Source organism: Gossypium hirsutum, chromosome D08 (genome assembly GCF_007990345.1).
Source record: "Gossypium hirsutum isolate 1008001.06 chromosome D08, Gossypium_hirsutum_v2.1, whole genome shotgun sequence".
Taxonomy (NCBI): Eukaryota; Viridiplantae; Streptophyta; class Magnoliopsida; order Malvales; family Malvaceae; genus Gossypium; species Gossypium hirsutum.
In genome coordinates, this window is record NC_053444.1 from 5638522 (window position 1) to 5659282 (window position 20761).

At 32.7% G+C, this 20761-nt stretch overlaps 2 protein-coding genes and 1 long non-coding RNA gene across 3 annotated transcripts; 1 reads left to right on the forward strand and 2 right to left on the reverse strand.

The window, feature by feature from the left end:
• Positions 1 to 95: 95 nt before the first annotated feature.
• Positions 96 to 5713, reverse strand: LOC121220225 (E3 ubiquitin-protein ligase SP1). The gene is made up of 11 exons (XM_041099625.1): positions 5097 to 5713; positions 4910 to 4962; positions 3451 to 3575; positions 3269 to 3364; positions 2947 to 3084; positions 2794 to 2859; positions 2119 to 2231; positions 1911 to 2021; positions 1693 to 1736; positions 1508 to 1613; positions 96 to 491 (listed from the first exon to the last, which is right to left on the reverse strand). The coding sequence occupies exons 1-11, from the start codon at positions 5168 to 5170 to the stop codon at positions 389 to 391; spliced, it is 1029 nt and encodes a 342-aa protein (XP_040955559.1). The 5' UTR covers positions 5171 to 5713; the 3' UTR covers positions 96 to 388.
• Positions 5714 to 6950: 1237 nt separating this feature from the next.
• On the reverse strand, positions 6951 to 9649 carry LOC121220227 (cyclin-B1-2). Its single transcript, XM_041099627.1, has 4 exons — positions 9340 to 9649; positions 8929 to 9029; positions 7455 to 7546; positions 6951 to 7328 (listed from the first exon to the last, which is right to left on the reverse strand). Exons 1-4 carry the CDS (start codon positions 9463 to 9465, stop codon positions 7228 to 7230), a joined length of 420 nt encoding a protein of 139 aa, XP_040955561.1. The 5' UTR covers positions 9466 to 9649; the 3' UTR covers positions 6951 to 7227.
• A 6722-nt stretch (positions 9650 to 16371) lies between these two features.
• LOC107943809 (uncharacterized) lies at positions 16372 to 19230 on the forward strand. Its single transcript, XR_001696067.2, has 3 exons — positions 16372 to 16527; positions 16877 to 17305; positions 17978 to 19230. It is a non-coding gene; the product is annotated as an uncharacterized lncRNA (long non-coding RNA).
• Positions 19231 to 20761: the final 1531 nt, after the last annotated feature.

Genomic DNA, 20761 nt, shown 5'->3' on the forward strand with positions numbered 1-20761 from the left:
ATTCGTAATTGATATTCATCCGAGACAACATAGGTTAAAAAACATATTTTAGGGTGGTGAACAAATTTATACAAAAAAAAAAGGAAAAAAAAACATAAAAAACTGCATCTGTCAATAAATTACAACAATGAAAACATACATTATTCAAAATAACATTATTTAAAAAAAAAAGTAATCTTCAATATTTACAGGATATCAAGCAAGTTATAATAGGGCTTGCAGCAAGTAGGGATTTGCATAATTGGCCAAAAATAATGATCCTCATCTCCCAGCTAATAACGTTGGCACTTATTTAAGGGGTTCCGATCACAGAACCGAGACTCCCTGTGCAGTCAGGCTGCTTTCCACCGGAGGTCCAAATGAACCCTACATCTCATAACCAGAAACTTCAATGGCAAAAGACTTTTACAACCTGCTCAATACGCCTCCGGCAAAGAGGGCAACTGGTTAAGTGCGAAGCGCAGGTTGTACAGCAGCACATATGGCCACATCTGCATTAATATCATAAGCAATAAGTATTTCGCTACGATTCCGACAATTTCAATGCAGTGAGACTTCAAACAAGACTAAAGTTATTCATGAAGACACAACTTCCCAAGCATTCTAGAACAAATTGAAAGAAGGCATGTATACATGTAGATACTACTCTCCGCAGGACTAGCAATCACCACAGGCATAATGCCTCAGGCTTAAGCTTATAAAAGAAGACAGGGAATTCAAGCAACAGCCAAATATGAAAAATACTAAACCCATATTCTAAATCAATGCTTGAATGACATATTCTAAGGCCTATGTTAATCAGGCACATGCATATCCGACATATACATTCAATTTTTTCCAAGTTTTTTCATGCATTTGGAGGATCTTTAAATAGCTATATCCCCGTACCCACGTCCAGATATACGTCAAACATGAGCACTTCAATGAAAAAGAAGTCTCAGAAAATGCAGTCTAAGGCAACTATTGGGTGATTCCATTCACAACCCAAAAAGGAGGAACAGAAAATGACAAGGACATATACATATAATGCTCTTGGATCAACAGCATCAACATATTTCATAAAACAAACAACAATCCTTCATAAGGAAAACCTTAGCATTTATGTAGAATATTGTTGTTACATGGTAATGGTAATGGTTATATACTGCTGTCTACTGGAATATATGCACAACGAGTGAACATCTTATTTGCAACTCAGTATATGTAATAGAGGCAATAGAAATTCTCTTATATACAGAAGTGACTGGTCCAACAGAAAATTAGATATTGATAGAATTTTCAAATGAGACTGATATGACCTAAGCAAAACCATATAAGTACTTAATGGAAATTGATGCATAAACTAGTCAGACGTAAAGCCTTTATTTTCACAGCAAGCAGCATCTTGTTAAAATTTGGTACTGACTACTGAAAGAACAGAGAGCATAAAGGGCTTGGGTAGGAACTACGAAGTCTCTTTGATTGCTTTATATGCATTACTCAAAAAGAATGCAACTACTGAACTTACTGAATAAAAACGGCATTGTACTCTTGCTCGAGGCATATTACACATATATTTGGCATCATGCGATCTCTCTTGGGTTCTGCTCCGTTTTCAACTTTCAAAGTTGGATCTACAGAAATTACTGTGAGATCCCAACATCTTACACAGATAATACCATAACAATAACCATCATTTAGACAGCATATTACCTTCATTATCTGGCCCTGATCTCTTAGCTGCAGCAGCAAGAACCCTGAAAGAACAAAGTTTACAATTGAGTTTGTTATTACAGAAAATAACATAAGCAGACGCTTGTAAATACATGCCTCTCTTAAAAGGGGGACACTACTAAATGTTAATTGCTCTCAATATTCAATTCATACCCTGGTGTTTCTCAACAATTACTACAAGCACTCATCAAGCATACCTTCGCTGCAATTCACGTCGGCGTCTTCTCTCCAAGAAATAAAGGATTGCATGCTTGGTGATTAGGAAGGCGCCAAAGATGGTCAGTCCAAACGAAGCATACTTGTACAATCTAAAAAATTGGACCTGTTACTCTCTTAATTTTTTGAAATAATCACTGAAACTTGAAAATGTGAGAAAAAAAGTCCCAAGTCTTGAATATTTACAACCTAGCCCACTTTCCAAGGTTGGAAATGAGTTGATCAATAGATTTGGGGGACACATAAAATGGTCCTTTATGGGGTTTCTGAATCCGAATTGTTCCAACGTCATCCTTGACAGCCTACCATGTATAGGAGAGGCAAAATGAGATAACCAAAATACAAATTATGAACCCAGTAATAGCAGCAACAAACTTCTAGGCAGAGCCAAAACTATGGCCTTGACTAAGTTACCTGGACCAAAGATCAATCTCAAATACTAGATCAAGTTTTGTTTCATATCCATTAAAAACTATGGTCAAACTGCTTCAGCACGGGGCCTTTAATGTTTTAAGATAAGACTTCAGTGTCCAATCACATTGAAACATAACCTTCTACTCATTTAGGACCATATATGCATCAGGATGGACCACTTTAAAATTATACTTTAGCACCCCAAGTTCTTAAAAAAAATTTTAAAAAAAATTTTGATTTTCTACCATAATTGCACGCACAAGATACTTCTATACAAATATCCAAGAATTCAACTTCAAAACCTTGGTAGGGAGAAAGGCAGAAAGCACCAAGCATATTAACTAGTACAGCATTGCAATTTCCTAATATTTATATATTTTTGTACACTAGAATTTGCATCGATATTCCTGCATCATCAGAAACTCAAGGCAATCATTATCCAAAACCTACCTCACCAACAACAGTCAAGGAAGAACCAATGGGAAGCACACGCTCTATTCTCTTGACTCCAAGCATCTAGAAGCAAAATTGGCCCTCAAATAAGCTTAATTCAACTGAAAATGTTACAATAAAATGGACAAAAAAAGACATTGGAGGAAATACCTTGAGACCTTGGAGATAGTCTAATGTTCCACGTACAATTGATCGGCCTGAATCTTCAAAAACTTCACTTCCAACAGTTAGTGCAAAACCTGCTGCACTGCGGGCACCAACTACATATGCACGACCCGTCCCATCATCCTATAATTAATAATTTAAAGACAATTTCAGAAAATCAGCTACATTAACAACCTCAATTCTTATGCAACACAACATAGTTCCTTCAAGTGTGATTTCAAATGACAACCACCTTAGAAACCCAGAAAACATAAACAATTCCAGCATACAACTCAAACTAAAAGGATGAAGAGAAATATGTTCTAACCAGGTACCATGGAACCTCTTTACTCATAGAAAGCATCAAAGCAGAATCTTGTATCCAAGAACCAGCATCATTGTGCTTTAGAAAATGCTGCTCGGCCTAAAGATACATGAACAAGAATTATTACATGCAAGCAGGAAAAAATCCAACATTAATGCTCTTTTAATTTAAGAAAAGAAAGTTACCGTTTCCTCTACTATAACACCTCTTAATCCACTATGTTCACAATTAATTGGGGTCTCAGAACCAACTCTTCCGGAGATTGTAACGATTAGAGGAATCACTTTACTTTCAATGTCTAGCAATTGAGCTGAAAGGTGAAAGAAACATGGTATCATCAAGATACGGCGTAGCAAATTCAAATGATGGAAACTAATCAAATCATCACCAATTAAGTCTGTCACCTAACATTAATTTAATGATGAACATCTTTAGAGCAATAACAAGTGAAAATGCCTATAAAACTCACACCAACAATCAAATACATGTGTCCAACACCCATTTTTCATTAGTTAATGTTTAAGGTGGATAATATCATTTCTATGTTACTTGGACTCGAGTGCAAGTGTTGGATATAAGTACTTATCTAACAGGGGTATACTTAATTTTTCCTACGTTTTCCCCAATAGTTGACATAACATAGGAAGTTTTAATTTTGAACAAGGATATGTGCTGAACACGAATACACAAGTACTTCAAAGAAATGAAGAGTTGACATACCATAGGATAATTTCCAATGTTATCCGAAGTTTTTAACATGAAATAATGAAAGTCAAACTGGTACTCAATAAACTTGCTGGCAAATCAATGATCAAGGACAATGAACTTATAGCTACACTCATGAGCACTTGGGATGTTCCAAGGTAACAGATTAGCAAAATAACCAATAAATTCTTAAATGATCAATAAATGCAGAACCAGTTCTCGAACTTGATATACAATCAATCCTCTCTATAACAGCCCCATTTGTTGACAAAAATTTTGGATGTTACAGAGAGGCGGTTGTTATACACCTATAATAGCATTTGAGATTTAGATACTATTTGAATTTTCAAATTTAAAAACTATAATATATTAATAATATTATTAATTAGTGAGATTCAGATTGCAGTGTATCTTTAATAAAAATTTGCAAATGAAATTACATTTATTAAAGATTATTTTCATTTAATAATGTATTATTAATATTTTTATATAAAATTCAAAATTTTATTAAAATAATATCTTAACTATAAAAATTCATTTCATTTAAGAATAGAACTACTTTTATCAAAATTTGAGACAAAATGTTATAAAGAACTAATTTATTAAAGAGTAAGAATGCTGTTGTTATAGATGAAAAGCTCTTATAAAAGGTAAAAGCCAAACATCAAAAATCGGTTCTACAACAAACTTGATTATAACTTGATTGTTATAATGAAATCATGTTATAGAGAGGGCAGATAGTATTAAGTTGACACAAGTCAGAAAATGGTACAACTTAAACCAAATCCTAAATTATTTGCATACTTCTCACATTTCCTTCTAAAAGTTATAAAAACAACAGAAACCAATACCCAACAGCTATAAATCTCAAAAAATTATGAAGAAATCAAATAATTCACATAAATGATAAAAACGAAAAAAGAGAAATTAGCTCCACACCCAATTCCTTAAGCTGATTGACTCGAGTGACCGTCTTGAGAATCTGTGCATCCCTGTTCCACCGTTTTAAGCATGGAATTTCATTAAAACTTTCGTTTCTTTTTTTCCCTGAAATTTCTATCAAATGCATAGATAAAAAAAAACAGATAAAATCAGTATTGCTGATACAGTTAACGGAAAAACTAACCTGCCACTGCTGATTCCAAGAAGATAAAGAGCGGCTGCACTCAAGCAGCAAGTGAGGCCGCCCCACGGAACCATATTAAAGATAGGGAAACTCAAAACGAAACCCTAATTTCTACCATAAATCAGCACCAGATTTTTTTAAGAATTGCCAAAAAAAAATTGAAAAAGAGAAAAAGAAAAGAAAGCCAATCAGATTCCGGATAATGAATGCTTTAAAAACAAACGAAAGTCGAGTGAAACAAGAATTTATAGAAAAGAAAAGGAAAATGAAAGGAAGAAAGAAAGAAAGTAAATCTGAAGGAGAATAGGTGAAGAAAGGTCCAAGACACAAGAAAATTAGTAAAGTTAAAAGCTTTTATTTAATTTAATATATTATGGGGATGAGAGAGAAAGAGAGAGGGATAAAATGAAGAAGGAATTAGATGCGAATTGTGGAGGAGACCGACAGCCAACTCAGAGTTTATGGAACTAGGTAAAGAAGCTTATCTTTTGCACGCAAACTTCCCTTCCCTTTTTCTCAAACAAAATACAGTTACTACTGTTACTACAATTATAATTTTAATAGATCAAATAATTATAAGATTCTACAAATAATAATTTATTTCCTTAAGGTTTCATGGTTTTTTTAATTTATTGCGGGTTTAAATAGTTTTTTATTGATTTTATATAAAATTAAAATATCATTATAAAATATATTTTTAAAATTTTTTTCAATAAATTTTATGATTTATTCATGACACCAACTTAATTAATGGCTTAATAATGGTAAACATATAATAACAATCATATTTAATATAATTTAAATAACCATAAATGGAAAGAAAAATCAATCATTGTAATAAAATAATAAATTAACGGACTATCAATCAAAATAAATCTAAAAAAAAACTTATATATGATGAGACTTAATATAAAACCTTAAAGTTCTCAAAACTTCTATTAAAAGTTCTCAGAACTAGACCGATAATCAAAGTGGTCAAACTATTTACCAATTCAATCGGTTCGATTAAAAAAAGTATTAAAAAATTCACAAAAAAATTTAAAAATTGGTTCAATAATTCCATATTGATTGAAGGCTCAATTGGTCTAAAACACCCATTCGCATTGAAAGGAACTCTACTAAAATATTTTTAGATACAATATTTTTTATTATTTGAAATAAAGATTATATGTTCATTAACATAACTTCGTATGTTTTTACTAATATGTAGATAATGTACTTTGGTTTTATTTAAAATATAATGAAATCAAATTAGGTATCACAAAGTTCCATCTATCCATATTAGTATAGTTCTTAAACTTAAACCAAAATAATTTTGTGGGTTAGTTTTAAGTTTTTTCATTTAGGAATAAAATATTTATTTTATATTATAAAATTACAATTCAATTCGTTTCCAGCAATTACCATTTTGTGTCATGTACATCAATCCAAATCGAATGTATTTAATTATAATTGAGATCAAAACCAAACTTTAGAACATTATAATTCCAATTCCAATTTTCTTAAGACTTTATTTGGCATTATCATTGTAGATGTTAAACAAGTAAATATTCCTTCATTGTTCACTCGAAAACTCAATCAATATATCAATCTAAATAAAAAGATAGAAACAACTTTTCAAAGAACAGCTCAAAACTAATTGAACCAATTTTTTAAATATATAATTTAATTTAATTAAAGTTGAACCGGCAATCAAACCAATCAGATTGGTTCGACCACCAATCAATACAAACTCCATGATGGTTCGGTTTGGTTCTTTGTTTTTTTTTTTTTTTGGCTTTTAGATAATTTGCTTTCTAACAATAGGCAAAACGTACTAAAGGGCATCTACTTCCATGCGAACACAATCAAGAATGCATATAAAAGAGCTAGAGCCTTGAGGCTTTGGGTGAGTTTTCAAACAGTGACATGACTCCACCCATAAACATCTCCAGCTTTAGTATTGGCCTTGGTATTGGATTAAATAGTTGTCAAAGCAGTTGGTTTTCAAGAAGTTCAACCCAACGCAATAAAAAAAAAAAGCTGATGTGCATTATACAAAGGCCAGAACGGCTAAATTCATTAAGGGCAAATAAAAAGGTTCAGCAGTGACTTCCTTCATGGGACAACACTGAAGTAGTCAATGAAAATCTCACATAAAACTAGGGCAGACTGGTCCCTTGGAGAGGCCGAGACGAACTTCCATGCTGTGGTGCAAGTCCAGTGGCCGAACAGTCTCCGAATCTTGAGGATCTGCAACAAACACCATTAATTTCAAATTTCAGCTAACCCGCAAAATAAACATTACCATGGGATGAATATGTATAATAGTCACAAGGAAAAGAGTGCTTATTTTGATTTTAGTATGTATTGCTATACCATTCAGATAATCCTCGAAGCCAAAATTATCTAAAGTTCCTGTCATCGCTTCCAACCCTAGCATCGAAGATGGTAGCAATGGCCTCTGAAACCTGCATAATTTTCAAAGAATATACATAAAAGAAGTTATTCAGCAGGGAATTCTAAATCTGTTAATTGCCACTAAAGATGTCATACACTATATACATCTTCGTAGTCTTTGTTCACTATAGGGATAATTAGGCTTTTCTAATCTGTCTGGTCCAAATCCACGCCCTCTCTAAAACCAGAAAAGGAAATTTTTAATTAACATTTAGATATATGCATGTCCCCTAACATAAAAGAGACGCTAACACGACACACAACACAAAACACAAATGAGTCAAATCTATATAACATGGATCATTAATGCGTCCAGATCAAAATTTTTATAAATATATAACATCTAAAACATGATTATAACATGGAAAATAGATACAAACACTAAGTAAAATAACCAAAAAAAATAAAGTACTCCTGTATGAGCAGAGTTGTTGACATTTCTTCCTATTTCAAATAGATGCACAGATCTTTAAGAATAAAAACCATAATACTAGCACATTTTATACACACCATGGTGGAAAGAAAAATCTTCATAAAAGAACTTTCCGACAATCTACAATCATTAATAATGAAAAAAAAAATAAGGTCCACCCGTTTCTTAATTTGGATATGACAAGAAGATGAGTGCTTCCATATAAGCCTTCTCTTCCAGAAATGACTTTTCTTCATCATTTGGATTCATTTGTTATATTATTGAATAAGTCTCTTCATTTGTGCCTAAAAAGTACCAAAACCTACCCTTTAGAAGTTCTTAAGAGATTCAAGAAAATCCTTGAAATAGGGGGGATTCAAGGTGTGCAAGACCCTTGACCAACTAAAATTTGGGAAGAAGCCTTAGAGGATACAAGGTTGCTACCTAAGCCTAGAAAAGACAGGGATTCTAAAAGTTATACATGGAATAAAGCATAAATATATATATCAATTTAGTGGATTGAGTACTTTGACGAGGGCACGAAGTGAGCATACAGGTGCTGAAAGAAAGGGTAGAAACTCTATATTGTTCTGTTAGCTCTACTTTCCCTATTCTTTTACTTCATTTACAGGCCACATACTTGCATGAATTGTTTATATTTTTCATCAAGTACTTAATTTCTAGATATTTTTCACTTGGATGAAAATTTCACTTCAATTTTTGTAAGAACCATTCATCCCCCTCTCAGTTTTCTCCACCACTTGGAGCTAAAAATAATGTATTCGAATTCTTTATTCCAAACCTCTTCTAAACTCTATTCTCCATGTTTATGCCATTAAGAAACTGACAGCTCATATAATTATGTCATCAGGGAAGATGAAACTCTAATTATGCAGACAAGTCTAAAGCAATTTGTTGAACGTCAACAGCTTAAAATTGGGATTAAAAGAGCAGTAATTCGTCATAAAGATAGAAATATACCGCGAGAGAATTTGCCTATCGAGATCCATTTTGAGTGGCATTGCTGTCCCATAAGTATTGGCCAGGACTTTCCTCTTCATCTCTTCCTGCGTTTTCTTTGCCTACAAAAAAAACACACATAAATAAATAGTATTCCATTCCCAATACTATCTCAAACCCTAATTAAAAATCTTTAAAAAAAAATAAGTAACTATTTTTAACTTCATATTTCATAAGAACCATCTGGCAACAAAAACCCTAAACCACTTTTTTTTTCAAAAATATAATGCGGTCGATCAACTATGCTCAGGCGTGCGTTTGAGATCTGAGTAATGAACGCAACAAGATGAAACACACACACAAATAAACAAACAAAATAATAATATTAAGTCTCGTAGATTTTCCAGGGAAACAAACGGTAGTAGGGATTACTGATTCGTAAGCAGATTGGAGAGGGTGAGATCCGACGAGGTCGCTCTTAACGCCGTGGAGACCGAATCGCAGCGCGTCGTTCTGGACTCCTCCAATTTCGTGCTGAATCGTCTTTGGTGCCTCCATTTTCCTCTTCTTTTTTTCTTTTTCAATATAATCTCTTGTTAAAATTTTCTTTTGGGATTTTTTTTATAATGTCGCAGGAGGGTTATATCTTTGCGAGCAAGAAAAGGAGCTGATATAGGGAAAAAGCTATCATACGATGTCGTATTGAGTAGTGCAAGTGCCAGCAATCCAGTTCTTCAAAACCTGCCAAACTACATATGGGTCTCGGTTTATATTATTATTGGGCTGAAAAATGGACTTAACTTATTGAAGTACTGAAATTTAAAGTAAATTATAATTGGGGAAAAAAGTAATTAGCTTGGTAAACCGTAAATTCGAGAATTAGACCTAATTTGCTCAACCAAACAATTCAATCAGATTCTTAATATATATTTTTTATTTTTATAAAATTTTAATAACTTTTTTAATTGAATTGAACAGATTTACTGAATAACGAATCATAGTCTGATGATTCAATCACCGGTTTAATTCTAAAAATTTTAGTTTTCAACTGAACAAGAAGTCCATATTGGTTGTCATTTTTGCCCAATTTAAATTTTTTTTGTAACTTGTTCGTCTTCTTGTATCGATTTTATCATTTTTATATCATGCATCAGAGTTTCAATATATATAAGAGTCGGAATGATATTCTAATTACAGATACTTATTCTCCCCAGTAGAGTAAAATCAATCAAACAAGATGAAATAGAATACGATCTTTTACAAGTTAGAACTATATTGTTAGCCTAATCTTTCGCATAACTACACCTCTAAAGCTACCCATTTTACTTCTCTTTATGGTTTTAAGGAAGAGATTCCATTTACTCTCTATTCCTTCGTCTATTCAAATACTTTGGCACTTATCTATTCAAATACTGAATAACTTTCACGGTATTCTATTCTTTATAAAACGCACTAAAGACTAGTTTACCATTAAGGTTGAAAAATGCGGTAAAAAAGAGCTTTTGAAAGTTTAATAGTGTTTATCATTAATATCAAAAGGTGCTTTAGAAGATAAAATGATAATTTTAGATATAATGTTGTAAAGTAGAATATTTAATGGGGGATTAAAAGGTAATTTCATTGAAAATCACTTTTAGCTTGGGTTAAAATCTCAATTTAAGAACCTCATGTGATATTTTGATAGTTAAGGATGTTCATTGCCCCAGATGTAGCCTGGGTTCAAATTACATTAGTTGCATTTGTTATTTAAGTTTTATTCTGTTATTGTAATTCATAAAAGGAAAATTTCAATTTAAAATCAATGTTTTGTTTGAAAAGCTGATTATTTATTAAATTTTTTCATTTGAAATTAAAATTTTGAAAAATACTTTTCAACCTTAACGATAAACAAAGCCTAAAGATGGAGTCCAACAAAGAAGAATTTTACGTAGATGCGAGGATGGTATAAAAATATCTCATTTCCATGTTGTTTAGATCATCGACTAGTAATCATTACAAGATCTGATCTGATTAAGACTGAGAATTGAATTGTGATAGAGAAAGGTCCTACAAACCAAACCACTTCTGTGAGATCACAATTAACAAATTTGTGGTCCATTGCCAACAAGTGAGAGTCACATTGATGGATTTCTTGACTAACTCTTCCCTCCCCAGATGCAATTATGATACATATTTTGTGGACAACAATCTTCAACCTTTAATCATTTTTCGATCTTTTTTTTTCTTTTTTTTTTGACTAAAACAGTTTTGTAACTTTTAATTTTAATTTTTATATAAATATATTTATAAGTAACACTTTTGCTTTTAACTTATTAGTTGTTTTAGTATATTGATGTTGGCCTGATTATGTGTTAAGTTATTCGTCTAGATTTAAAGGTTTATTCGAAAAGTTAGAGGATTTAGACAAAAATATAAGTTTGAATAAAAATAAAATTCATTTTCTAAACAAGTTGGGCCTCAGGCAAAAATTTTTTGGTCGGGTTGGCCCGAATCACATGAATATATATATATTTTATATTTTCAGATTGTTTGAAACCATTTATTTTGATATTTTTGGTGTATAATATATTATATTTTTAAAATTTATTTTTTATAATTATATTACAGTCGGGTTGGATCGGACTCGAGTTTAACATTTTTAATATAGATTGATTTGAATAAAATTTTAAATCCATTTTTTAGTTGGATTTAGATATAAAAAGCAAACCTAAAATTCTAAATCTGTTCGACCCGACACATAATCAAATTTATCTTATTGTTTATGTAGGGTGAAAACAAATTTTATTAAAATAAAGCTTGTTTTTTAAATTTTGGTTGAGACTTAACTATTGAATTTTTTTATCAAAATATATAATTCATATGTTATGTAATAGTTGCAGCTTTTTAATAATGGCAAAATCCAGCTTTAAGTCATTTGTTCTTATCATCACTCTTGAAGCACTCCATCCCCAAAACTTATTTCATTAGTTTTAGAGCAAGGTCAACTCGTTTCGCTTCCAATGATCAATGAGTCGCTTCGTATGCTCATCTACTCAGCGACTCAAGTTTTTTTTTTTTTGGATCAAAAAGACCTAAAAAGGCCGAGACTCAATTAATAGCTTCATGAATTACATACTCGTGAATTTCTTTAGGGTAATTCACGTCAAAATCCCAAGAGCAACTGTTATTTAAAACAAAATTGCAAATTTATTACAACTTCTAGGAGCCCACGTCACGTCGGCCGCTTCAAAAGTCTTCAATTGCATGCAAGCATCGTACGCACGCTGCCCCAGAATCGTGAAATCCTGCCCATTTCTTCTAATCTTGTTTACAATGCTTGCGTTGTCTGATTCAAAGACCACTCTTTGAAGCTTTAATTTCCTGGCCAGCTGCACCCCTTCTTCTAGCGCCAACAGCTCTGCCCACTCGCTATTCAACGTCGATTCTTTAGAGCCCCCACAGCCGCCCACCACAAAGCCCTCGTCGTCCCTTGCAATAACCCCGAAACCCATTCTTCCATTTGAGACAGTAGCATCGACGTTGATCTTGACCCAGCCCAGGTTTGGTTTTTTCGAGTTTTAACAAACAGGGTTGAGAGGGATAATCGGCTTATGGTTAAGATTGTGAAGCCGGAAATCATTACACAGCCACTTAAGTTAACGAGAAATATTAGGGGTTTTTTTAAATAAGCGATGCGTTTATTTTTAGTAAAGTTAAAATAATGGTGACGGCAAAATTAATTATTATAATTGTAAAATAAAAAATTTTATCACACCACAGTTATCATCGTCTATCCAAATGGAGTTTAGAAAGCTCTGAAAGAGAATCTTGCACCTTAGAATGAGAAGAAAATGAAGATGAAGACTATGTGAATGAAAATTTTGTGCTAGTCAACGACAACTCCTTTGATAGGCAAATGACAATTTATAACCTTCCCAGTCATACCCTTAAGTTGTGAGATGAAAAGCTCCTAATACATGTTACAATAGGAGAAGGAATTAAAAGAAAATGATAGCCATAAAACCATCTCAAAATTCAAAAAACAAAAATAGATAAGCAATTCATCTTCTTCAGCTCTCTCTCGTCCTCATTTGCATCTTTAATTAGATTAGGAAGGAGTAAAACACGATTCAATTTGAGAAGATAAATAAATAATTCGAATTTTGAGTTAATTGAATCGAGTTATTCGGTTTTTTAAGTAAACTTGAATAAATAATTTGAGTTTCGAGTTGAGTTAAAATTTACAATTCGAATAATTTGAATAACTCATATAATTCAAATAAAATAATAGATCGGTGTAAATATACCTTTGGTCCATGTTAGTTTTGAAAATTACAAAAAATTACAAAAATTATAAAAATTAAAAAGCTAAAGAATATATAAAAAATTAAAAAAAATTCTAAAATAATAATTTTTAGAATAGTAAATTCATGATTCAAGTTTATAAGTTTTTTCTTTCAGTATTTTTTTCAGTATTAATACTACATGTTTAATTTTTTTTTAATTTAACTCAAATAATTTCATTCGATTCAACTCAACTTGAAAAAGTTTTAAATCGAGTTAGAATCATAAAATAAAACTTATCAATGAGAATTTTTTGCACTTGATCTAATCGAAAGCTGATCAACAATCAGATATGCCTCTAGCTCCAAATTTTGTGATCTATCTGTGAAATCTGAACTATAAGCATGCATAGTGGCGGGGAGCCAAGAACGAGCCTTTCCCCTGCTAGAAATCCGATAATGAAGCTTATCAATCCGGTGGATCCACCCACACCACCTGTCCCCCATTATTGAAATGGGCGCTTCTTCTACCCAAAAGGTACTCTCTAATCTGTTGAAACATTCTTTTGCAAGACTATGAGCTACTGTGTTGCCTTGTTCAAAGCTTTTCGAGATAATTTTGGCATCTCAAATGTAAGCACTAACCCAAGAGTTGTCCTCTTTTGTCTCATAGAGTTTATTAATGATTGATTGTGAGTCTGTCTCAATTTCGATGAGTCTAAAACCCATTTCACTTGTAAATTGAATCACCCGTAGACAAGCTAAAACTTCAATAACAAAGGAGCTAGCTAGGTATGTCTTTGTTCACACTCCTATCACTTGTCCATCATTATTTCTCACTATTATCCCCATTATTTGAATCCAGAATTGAAACCCACATCAAAATTTGCTTTGACAAACGAATAAAAGGAGGAGACCAGTGAACCTCGTATGATTTTTGTTGGGGTTGTAATTTGCCAAATTTGCTTGTATAAGTTTCTGATAGCAATAGGAGGAATTGTATCTGCATCTTACCGTGTGTATTCTCGGTTGTCTCCTTGATGATTCCTTGGAATACAGTTGGCTTCACCTGCACTAACAATGGTGCGAATTCCAGTTGTTAGTTCCCGGTTGTATCAAATCAGAAGCCTATACAATGTTGTTAATGCTTGGAGATTGAATTTTGTAAGACCCTTTGTTGACACCATTTTTTTGATAAAACGGGGTCGACTTGGATTTTGAAAAAAAGAATGAAAACGGGAGTCGCCACCAATCCTTTTTTTGATGAGGTGTGATCGGGTCACCTCAAAAAGTGGTTGTTTTTAATAAATGATTTAATTTTATGAAAACAACGATTTTGGTCTACGAAATTCAGAAAAAAAGGTTCGGGAGTCGGTTACGCACGAGGAAGGATTAGCACCCTCGACACGCCCAAAATTGGTACCTTAGTTGATTATTTAATGTCTTTATGTCGAAAATTAAAAACTCGAAAAGAATTTAAAAATAAGATCCTTCTTTATATTGCGTTATTTTTTTTTAAAAAAAATTACTTGGATAAGTCAAAATGAAAAATGCCTTCTTATCTCGAATTAACAAGATGTCACATCCAGTAAGTTAGGACACGACACCTTGTATTTTTTGAGAGTAAGCTTTCCTTTTATTTTTTATTTAAACCTCATTTATTTTAATTTTAAAAGGATATTCGATTACTTAAAATCAACGAGAAAAATCGAATCTCAGTAAGTTAGGGCACGATGTTCTCGAATTTTCTAAATACGGAATATTGCCTTTACTTTCGAAAAATCCTCATATCGAGAAAACCACGTGTCATATCCAATGCGTTAGGACACAACATATTGAAATCCCGATAATGAGTTTTTATTTATTTATTTTATTAAAGAGCATTCTCGAGCATTTAGATTCAACAGAAAATTAGAACCCAGCACGTTAGGGCCCAATTCTCTCGAAGATCCCAAGTATCGAGTATTGCTTTTGTTTCCAAAATTTTCCTTTTTTACGAATTCGGGTAAAAATTGATGTGACGGAATAACAATTACGATAATGCGAGTAAAAATAATACGAGCGAAGATAACAAAAATAAATATATAAAAAATCAATTATATACAATAACAAGTAAATAAACAAAATAAAAAAAAACTAAAACATTTTTTAAAAAAAATAATAATGGACACATAAATAAATAGATAAACATAAAGTAAAACAATAATAATAATAAAGAAATGAATAAAATTATAAAAGTTTTAAAAATGCATGTATGAATTTTAAAAGATTTAAAATACAAAAAAAAAAAACTATGTAGGTATATATATATAATGAAAATATGTATGTCTATACATATATATATATATATGTGTATGTACAAGAATTATAAAATATGAAAACATAATTACATATATATAAATAACATGCGCATGTATGTATATATATTACATAAAGACAAAAAAAATATAAATATGTATATTATAAAAATAAAATAACGTAAGTATGTACATACATTTATAAGTATATGAATTAAAATATGTAAATATATAAGTATATATATGCCTGTAGAAAATATGAAATATAAAAAATATATACTTAAAATAAATAAAGAATATGTACATGTATATATATAAATTATAATAAAATATTAGAATAAAAATGAAATAAAAATATTAAATATGAAAATATATATATGTATACACGTACATAATAAAAATATATACTAATACATAATAATAATAATAGTAATACTAATAATACTAATAATATAAAAATAACAAGGATATTTAATAAAGATATAAAGATAAACGAAAAAAGGACTAAAATTGAATTAAAAACAAAGTTGTGGGGCAAATGTGAAAGGAAATAAAGAGAAATGGGCTTATTTGAGCGCGCACAAAACATAGGGGGACCGAAACAACAATTATTCCATTCCATTAAAACACAGCACATTAGCGGGGACTAAATCGAAAAGCGCGAGAAATTATGGGGCCAAATTGGAAACAAGAAAAATGACTTAATTGCAAAACCTTGAAAAAGCGGAAGGACTGCGCGCATAAATATCCCATTCAAACGAAAACACGCGGATCCTCTAGCGGGTCGGGTCGGATGGGTCGGGCAATGGTCAAAACGACGTCGTTTTGAGGCTTAAGAGTAGCCCCCAAAACGACGTCGTTTTGGGGGGCTATATAAAGGCCTAAAATAGCCAAAAAAATCATTTGGGAGAGGGAAAGAAAAAAAAGAAGAGAGAGAGGGAAGAGAGAAGGGAGAGAGAAGGGAGGGGGAAAGGGGAATCCGGCCAGGGGGCCGGTCACCGGACGGCCACCGGAGGCTCGCCGGCGCCGGCGCCGGCCACCGCACACGGTGGCCGGAAAAGGTAAAAAATATTTTTTTTTCTTTTTTTTTGCTTAATAATGCATATATTTTTATGTTTTAATATTTTTAGTATTTTTATGTAGAAAATAAACTCAAAACAGTAAAGAAAAAAAAAGAGTCACCTTAGGTTTTAGATTTGATTCTCCGATTTGGTGTTAGAGCCCCTGATAGTATATATATTTTCGAATGGTTCTTGTATTGAATCTGTTAATATTGAAAGAAAATCTTTTGTTTTCATAGCAAAAAATAAACAAAAATCCCCTCCTGTATCAATGGTGAGATTTTCGGTTTTTATAACCGATTACAAATGTTTATTTTCTATTTGTTTATTTCTACTTGGCTTCTTGCAGGTGGCCATGGCCGACAGTGGCATGGTAGTGTTCGGCGCAAGTGGGCAAGTGGGCAAGTGGGGGGTAGGTGGCTAGGGTTAGTGGGATTAGGGTTGGTTTAATTTTGTGATGGGTTGGGCAAATATTGGGCTATACAGCTGCCCCTCTTTGCTCGTTGTCGTGTAACGAGAACAGAGCAAAGACATAGAAAGACCAATTTTGCCCAGCCTTGCAGGGCCTCGACTTCTTTTGACACTTCTCTTCTTCAGGTAGCCTCATTCCGTCCACTGTGCCTTGTTGCTTCGATCCATTCTACTGTACTTCAGGAAGATCTGATTTGTAGCTTTAATCTTCTTCGCAAGGGAACGCAATTTATGTTTTCAGTCTGTTCCCCTGCAACATCAGGGGGATAAGACCTGACACGATCTCCTCTACTGTAACTTCAAAAAGGTAAGATCCTTTATTTTAATCCACTCCACTGTAATCTCAGGCCGATAGGATTACTATCTTCAATCTACTCCGCTGTCATCTCAGGGAGATAAGATTACTATCTTCAATCTGCTCCATTGTAATCTCAGGGAGATAAGATCTGAAATTTTCGGTCTGTTCCACTGTAATCTCAGGGAGATAAGATCTATCATTTTGATCCGCTCCACTGTAACTTCAGGGAGATAGGATAGTGTCTTCGATCTGCTCCGCTGTAATCTCAGGGAGATAAGATCTCTGGCTTCAATCTGATGTGATCTACTCTACTGTAACTTCAGAGAGATAAGATCATTTATTTTAATCCGCTCCACTGTAACTTCAGAGAGATAGGATTACTAGCTTCAATCTACTCCGCTGTAATCTCAGAGAGATAAGATCTCTGGCTTCAATCTGCTCCACTGTAACCTCAGGGAGATAAGATCTGAAATTCTTCGGTCTACTCCCCTGTAACCTCAGGGTGATAAGACCTGATGCGATCTACTCTGCTGTAACTTCAGAGAGATAAGATCCTTTATTTTAATCCGCTCCACTGTAATCTCAGGGAGATAGGATCTGAAATTCTTTGGTCTGTTCCACTGTAATCTCAGGGAGATAAGACCTGTATAATGTACCTTATTTCTACTTGGCTTCTTGCAGGTGGCCATGGCCGACAGTGGCATGGTAGTGTTCGGCGCAAGTGGGCAAGTGGGCAAGTGGGGGGTAGGTGGCTAGGGTTAGTGGGATTAGGATTGGTTTAATTTTGTGATGGGTTGGGCAAATATTGGGCTATACACCCTTCGCCCTGAACCAACCTTCCACCTTAATCCAGCTCCTAATAGTCCCCTGGCACTCCAGATTAACCCTACTCTCATATAGTCACTACTTTTAAAATCATATTATAGAACTATAGCATTTCATGATTCATTGGTACATCGACTTTGATTCTCTATTAACCAATAATCTGGGACTATTAACATAGTTAAGGCTAAACCCGTTTGAAGTTCAGATGCTATAGGGTACTCTTTCTACTATTATTACTACACCAAAACAGGCTTTTAGCGGCGTTTATAGCGGCGTTTAACCCAAAAACGCCGCAAAAGTTAAACTTTTCGCGGTGCAAAAAAACAAACGCCGCAATAGACCTGCATTCGCGGCGATTTCTTTGAAACGCCACAAAATTTTTTTGCAAAACCGCATCGTTTTTTTGTTATTTTATTACTTTAGTGGCGCTTATTAAAAAAATGCCGCAAAATATTGGGATATAGCGGCGTTTTGAGAGAAACGCCGATAGAGGTAAGTAATTTGAGGAAAAAATTTCAGCAAAACTGTACCGTTTTATTTTTTCTTATTATTGCTTTAGTGGCGCTTAGTAAAAAACGCCACAAAAGATACGGATTTCGCTGCTGCTGTTAATGAATTCCGCTATAAGTAACTAATTTGTGGCGTTTCCTTTATAAACGCCGGAACAAAAATAAGCAAAACGACTTCGTTTTATTTCATTATATTGCTTTAGTGGCACTTGAAAATAAACGCCACAAGAGGTCCGGAATTAGCGGCGCTTCACCAAAAACGCCGCAAATATTTCGGCAAGATGTTTTTCTTGTTTGGTGGAATGCTCGTTAAAACGACGCCACTTTTGATTTTCTGTACAAATTTATTAGTACATATATTTCATGATATGGATAAGTTTTAGTTTTATATTATCAAAATATAAATAAAATTGTAACATAAATTGTAACCAATAAATTTGTTATGTATGATGAAACAGTTTAATATTGTGTACGAGGTAGCGTACGTTATCAAGATTTGCATAACTTAGAGCATAAAATTAAAATTGTAAGACATTATTGGAATAGTGTCAATAATTTATAAATTGGAATGCCGATAATATTTAAATAATACATATATACTTACATATATAAAATGGAATTTTTTTTAAAGATTTGTACAAAAAAAATGTTAAATCTGTGTCATAATTTTAAACTATTTTAATTGAAATGAAATTAATAATTTCATATTAATGCATCAATTTAAAATAATGTCATAACATTTATCCAATTTTAAAATCCACTAAAAAAAGAAATAGTTCTAAATATAGACATTTAAAATATTATTAAAATTGAATAATTAGTGGCATTTTAACTCAAAACGCCGCACTAGATAGGCTTTAGCGGCATTTCTTTTAAAAACGCCGCAAATAAATTTGCAAAATGGCTTCGTTCTGCTTTCACTATATTCCTTTACTGGCGTTTTCTGATAAAACGCTGCAAACTTATTTATCAATTTTAATATTGATAATATTTAAATTGAGAGTATTTATAAATTTGAATATTTATTAAATATGTATAATAGAAAAAAATGTATTAAATCTGAGCCATATTTTAAAATAATAGTATTGAAAAAAATTAATAATTTCATATTAATGTTTCAATTTAAAAGAATGTCCAAACATTATCCAATTTAAAAATCAATTAAAATTCAAAATGTTTAAAAATAAGGTGAATATTTAGTGGCGTTTGTAACTAAAACGCCGCAAACGCTACTTAAATATTGAACGACACGTGGCCTTTTGACTGACGTGTTTAGGGTTCAGTGGCGTTTTTTCTCAATGCGCCGCAAAACCCGTAAGATTAGTGGCGTTTTCTTTTAAGCGCCACAAAAAAAATTAATTAAAACGGTGTCGTTTTGAGGGTATATCAGATTTGGGGTATATCCCCGCAGCCAGCCTCAAATCCCCCTTTCAGCCAAATCCCTAAGTGTTTCTGCGCAGCATCTCCGATTTCCCCTCATCCTTTCTTCATCTCTTTCACACTTCCGTTTGGGTGTTTCGCTTCCTAGCATAAAAAACCATTAAAAAGGGTCATTACATTGTATTTGTTGAAATCATTTAACATTATTTGCGGCAAAGAGGAGGGAGAACGTGGAGGAACATCATTTAAGGTTCGAATGTCTGATTTTGCGTATTTATACATTGGGTTTTGTCGTATTTTTTACTTTGATTTTGCTTTTTTATTGTTTGGGGATACTGGAATTAAAAAAATGGCATTTTTCGTGTTTAGGGCTTTCGGTCTTCGACTGTCTATTTTCATCTTCCTGAAGGTACATTACTGCTTCGATTGTTCATTTTTTTTGTGAACGGTTTCATTGGTTACGAACTGATTTGAAGTTGTTTTTATTTAGGGTTTCATTGGTTTCATCGGTCTTCAACGGTTTCACTTTTCTTCAATCTGCTGAAGGTACAGAACTCATGCTTTATTTATTTGAGATGCTTTCATTATCAGTGTAACGGGTTAAATGGGTTGGACTAAATGTCAATATTCCATTTCTTCTCTGTTGGTTTCGGTGAAATCATTTGGTGTTATTTTTTTAAGAAGAAATTTTGATGTCTACTTTAGGGTTTACTTTAATAATTTATAAAATTGTTCTGCTAAATGTGATGCA

Excerpts from the sequence above, each read along its gene's own strand:
- LOC121220227 (XM_041099627.1), bottom strand. The coding sequence starts at position 9,465 with ATGGAGGCACCAAAGACGATTCAGCACGAAATTGGAGGAGTCCAGAAC. Across the intron at positions 7,547-8,928 it reads GATAGGCAAATTCTCTCGCG|GTTTCAGAGGCCATTGCTAC; the intron begins GTATATTTCTAT and ends AAAATTATGCAG. Across the intron at positions 7,329-7,454 it reads CTTCGAGGATTATCTGAATG|ATCCTCAAGATTCGGAGACT; the intron begins GTATAGCAATAC and ends TGTTTGTTGCAG.
- LOC121220225 (XM_041099625.1), bottom strand. The coding sequence starts at position 5,170 with ATGGTTCCGTGGGGCGGCCTCACTTGCTGCTTGAGTGCAGCCGCTCTT. Across the intron at positions 3,576-4,909 it reads CAATCAGCTTAAGGAATTGG|CTCAATTGCTAGACATTGAA; the intron begins GTGTGGAGCTAA and ends TTCACCTTTCAG. Across the intron at positions 1,737-1,910 it reads CGACGTGAATTGCAGCGAAG|GGTTCTTGCTGCTGCAGCTA; the intron begins GTATGCTTGATG and ends TTGTTCTTTCAG.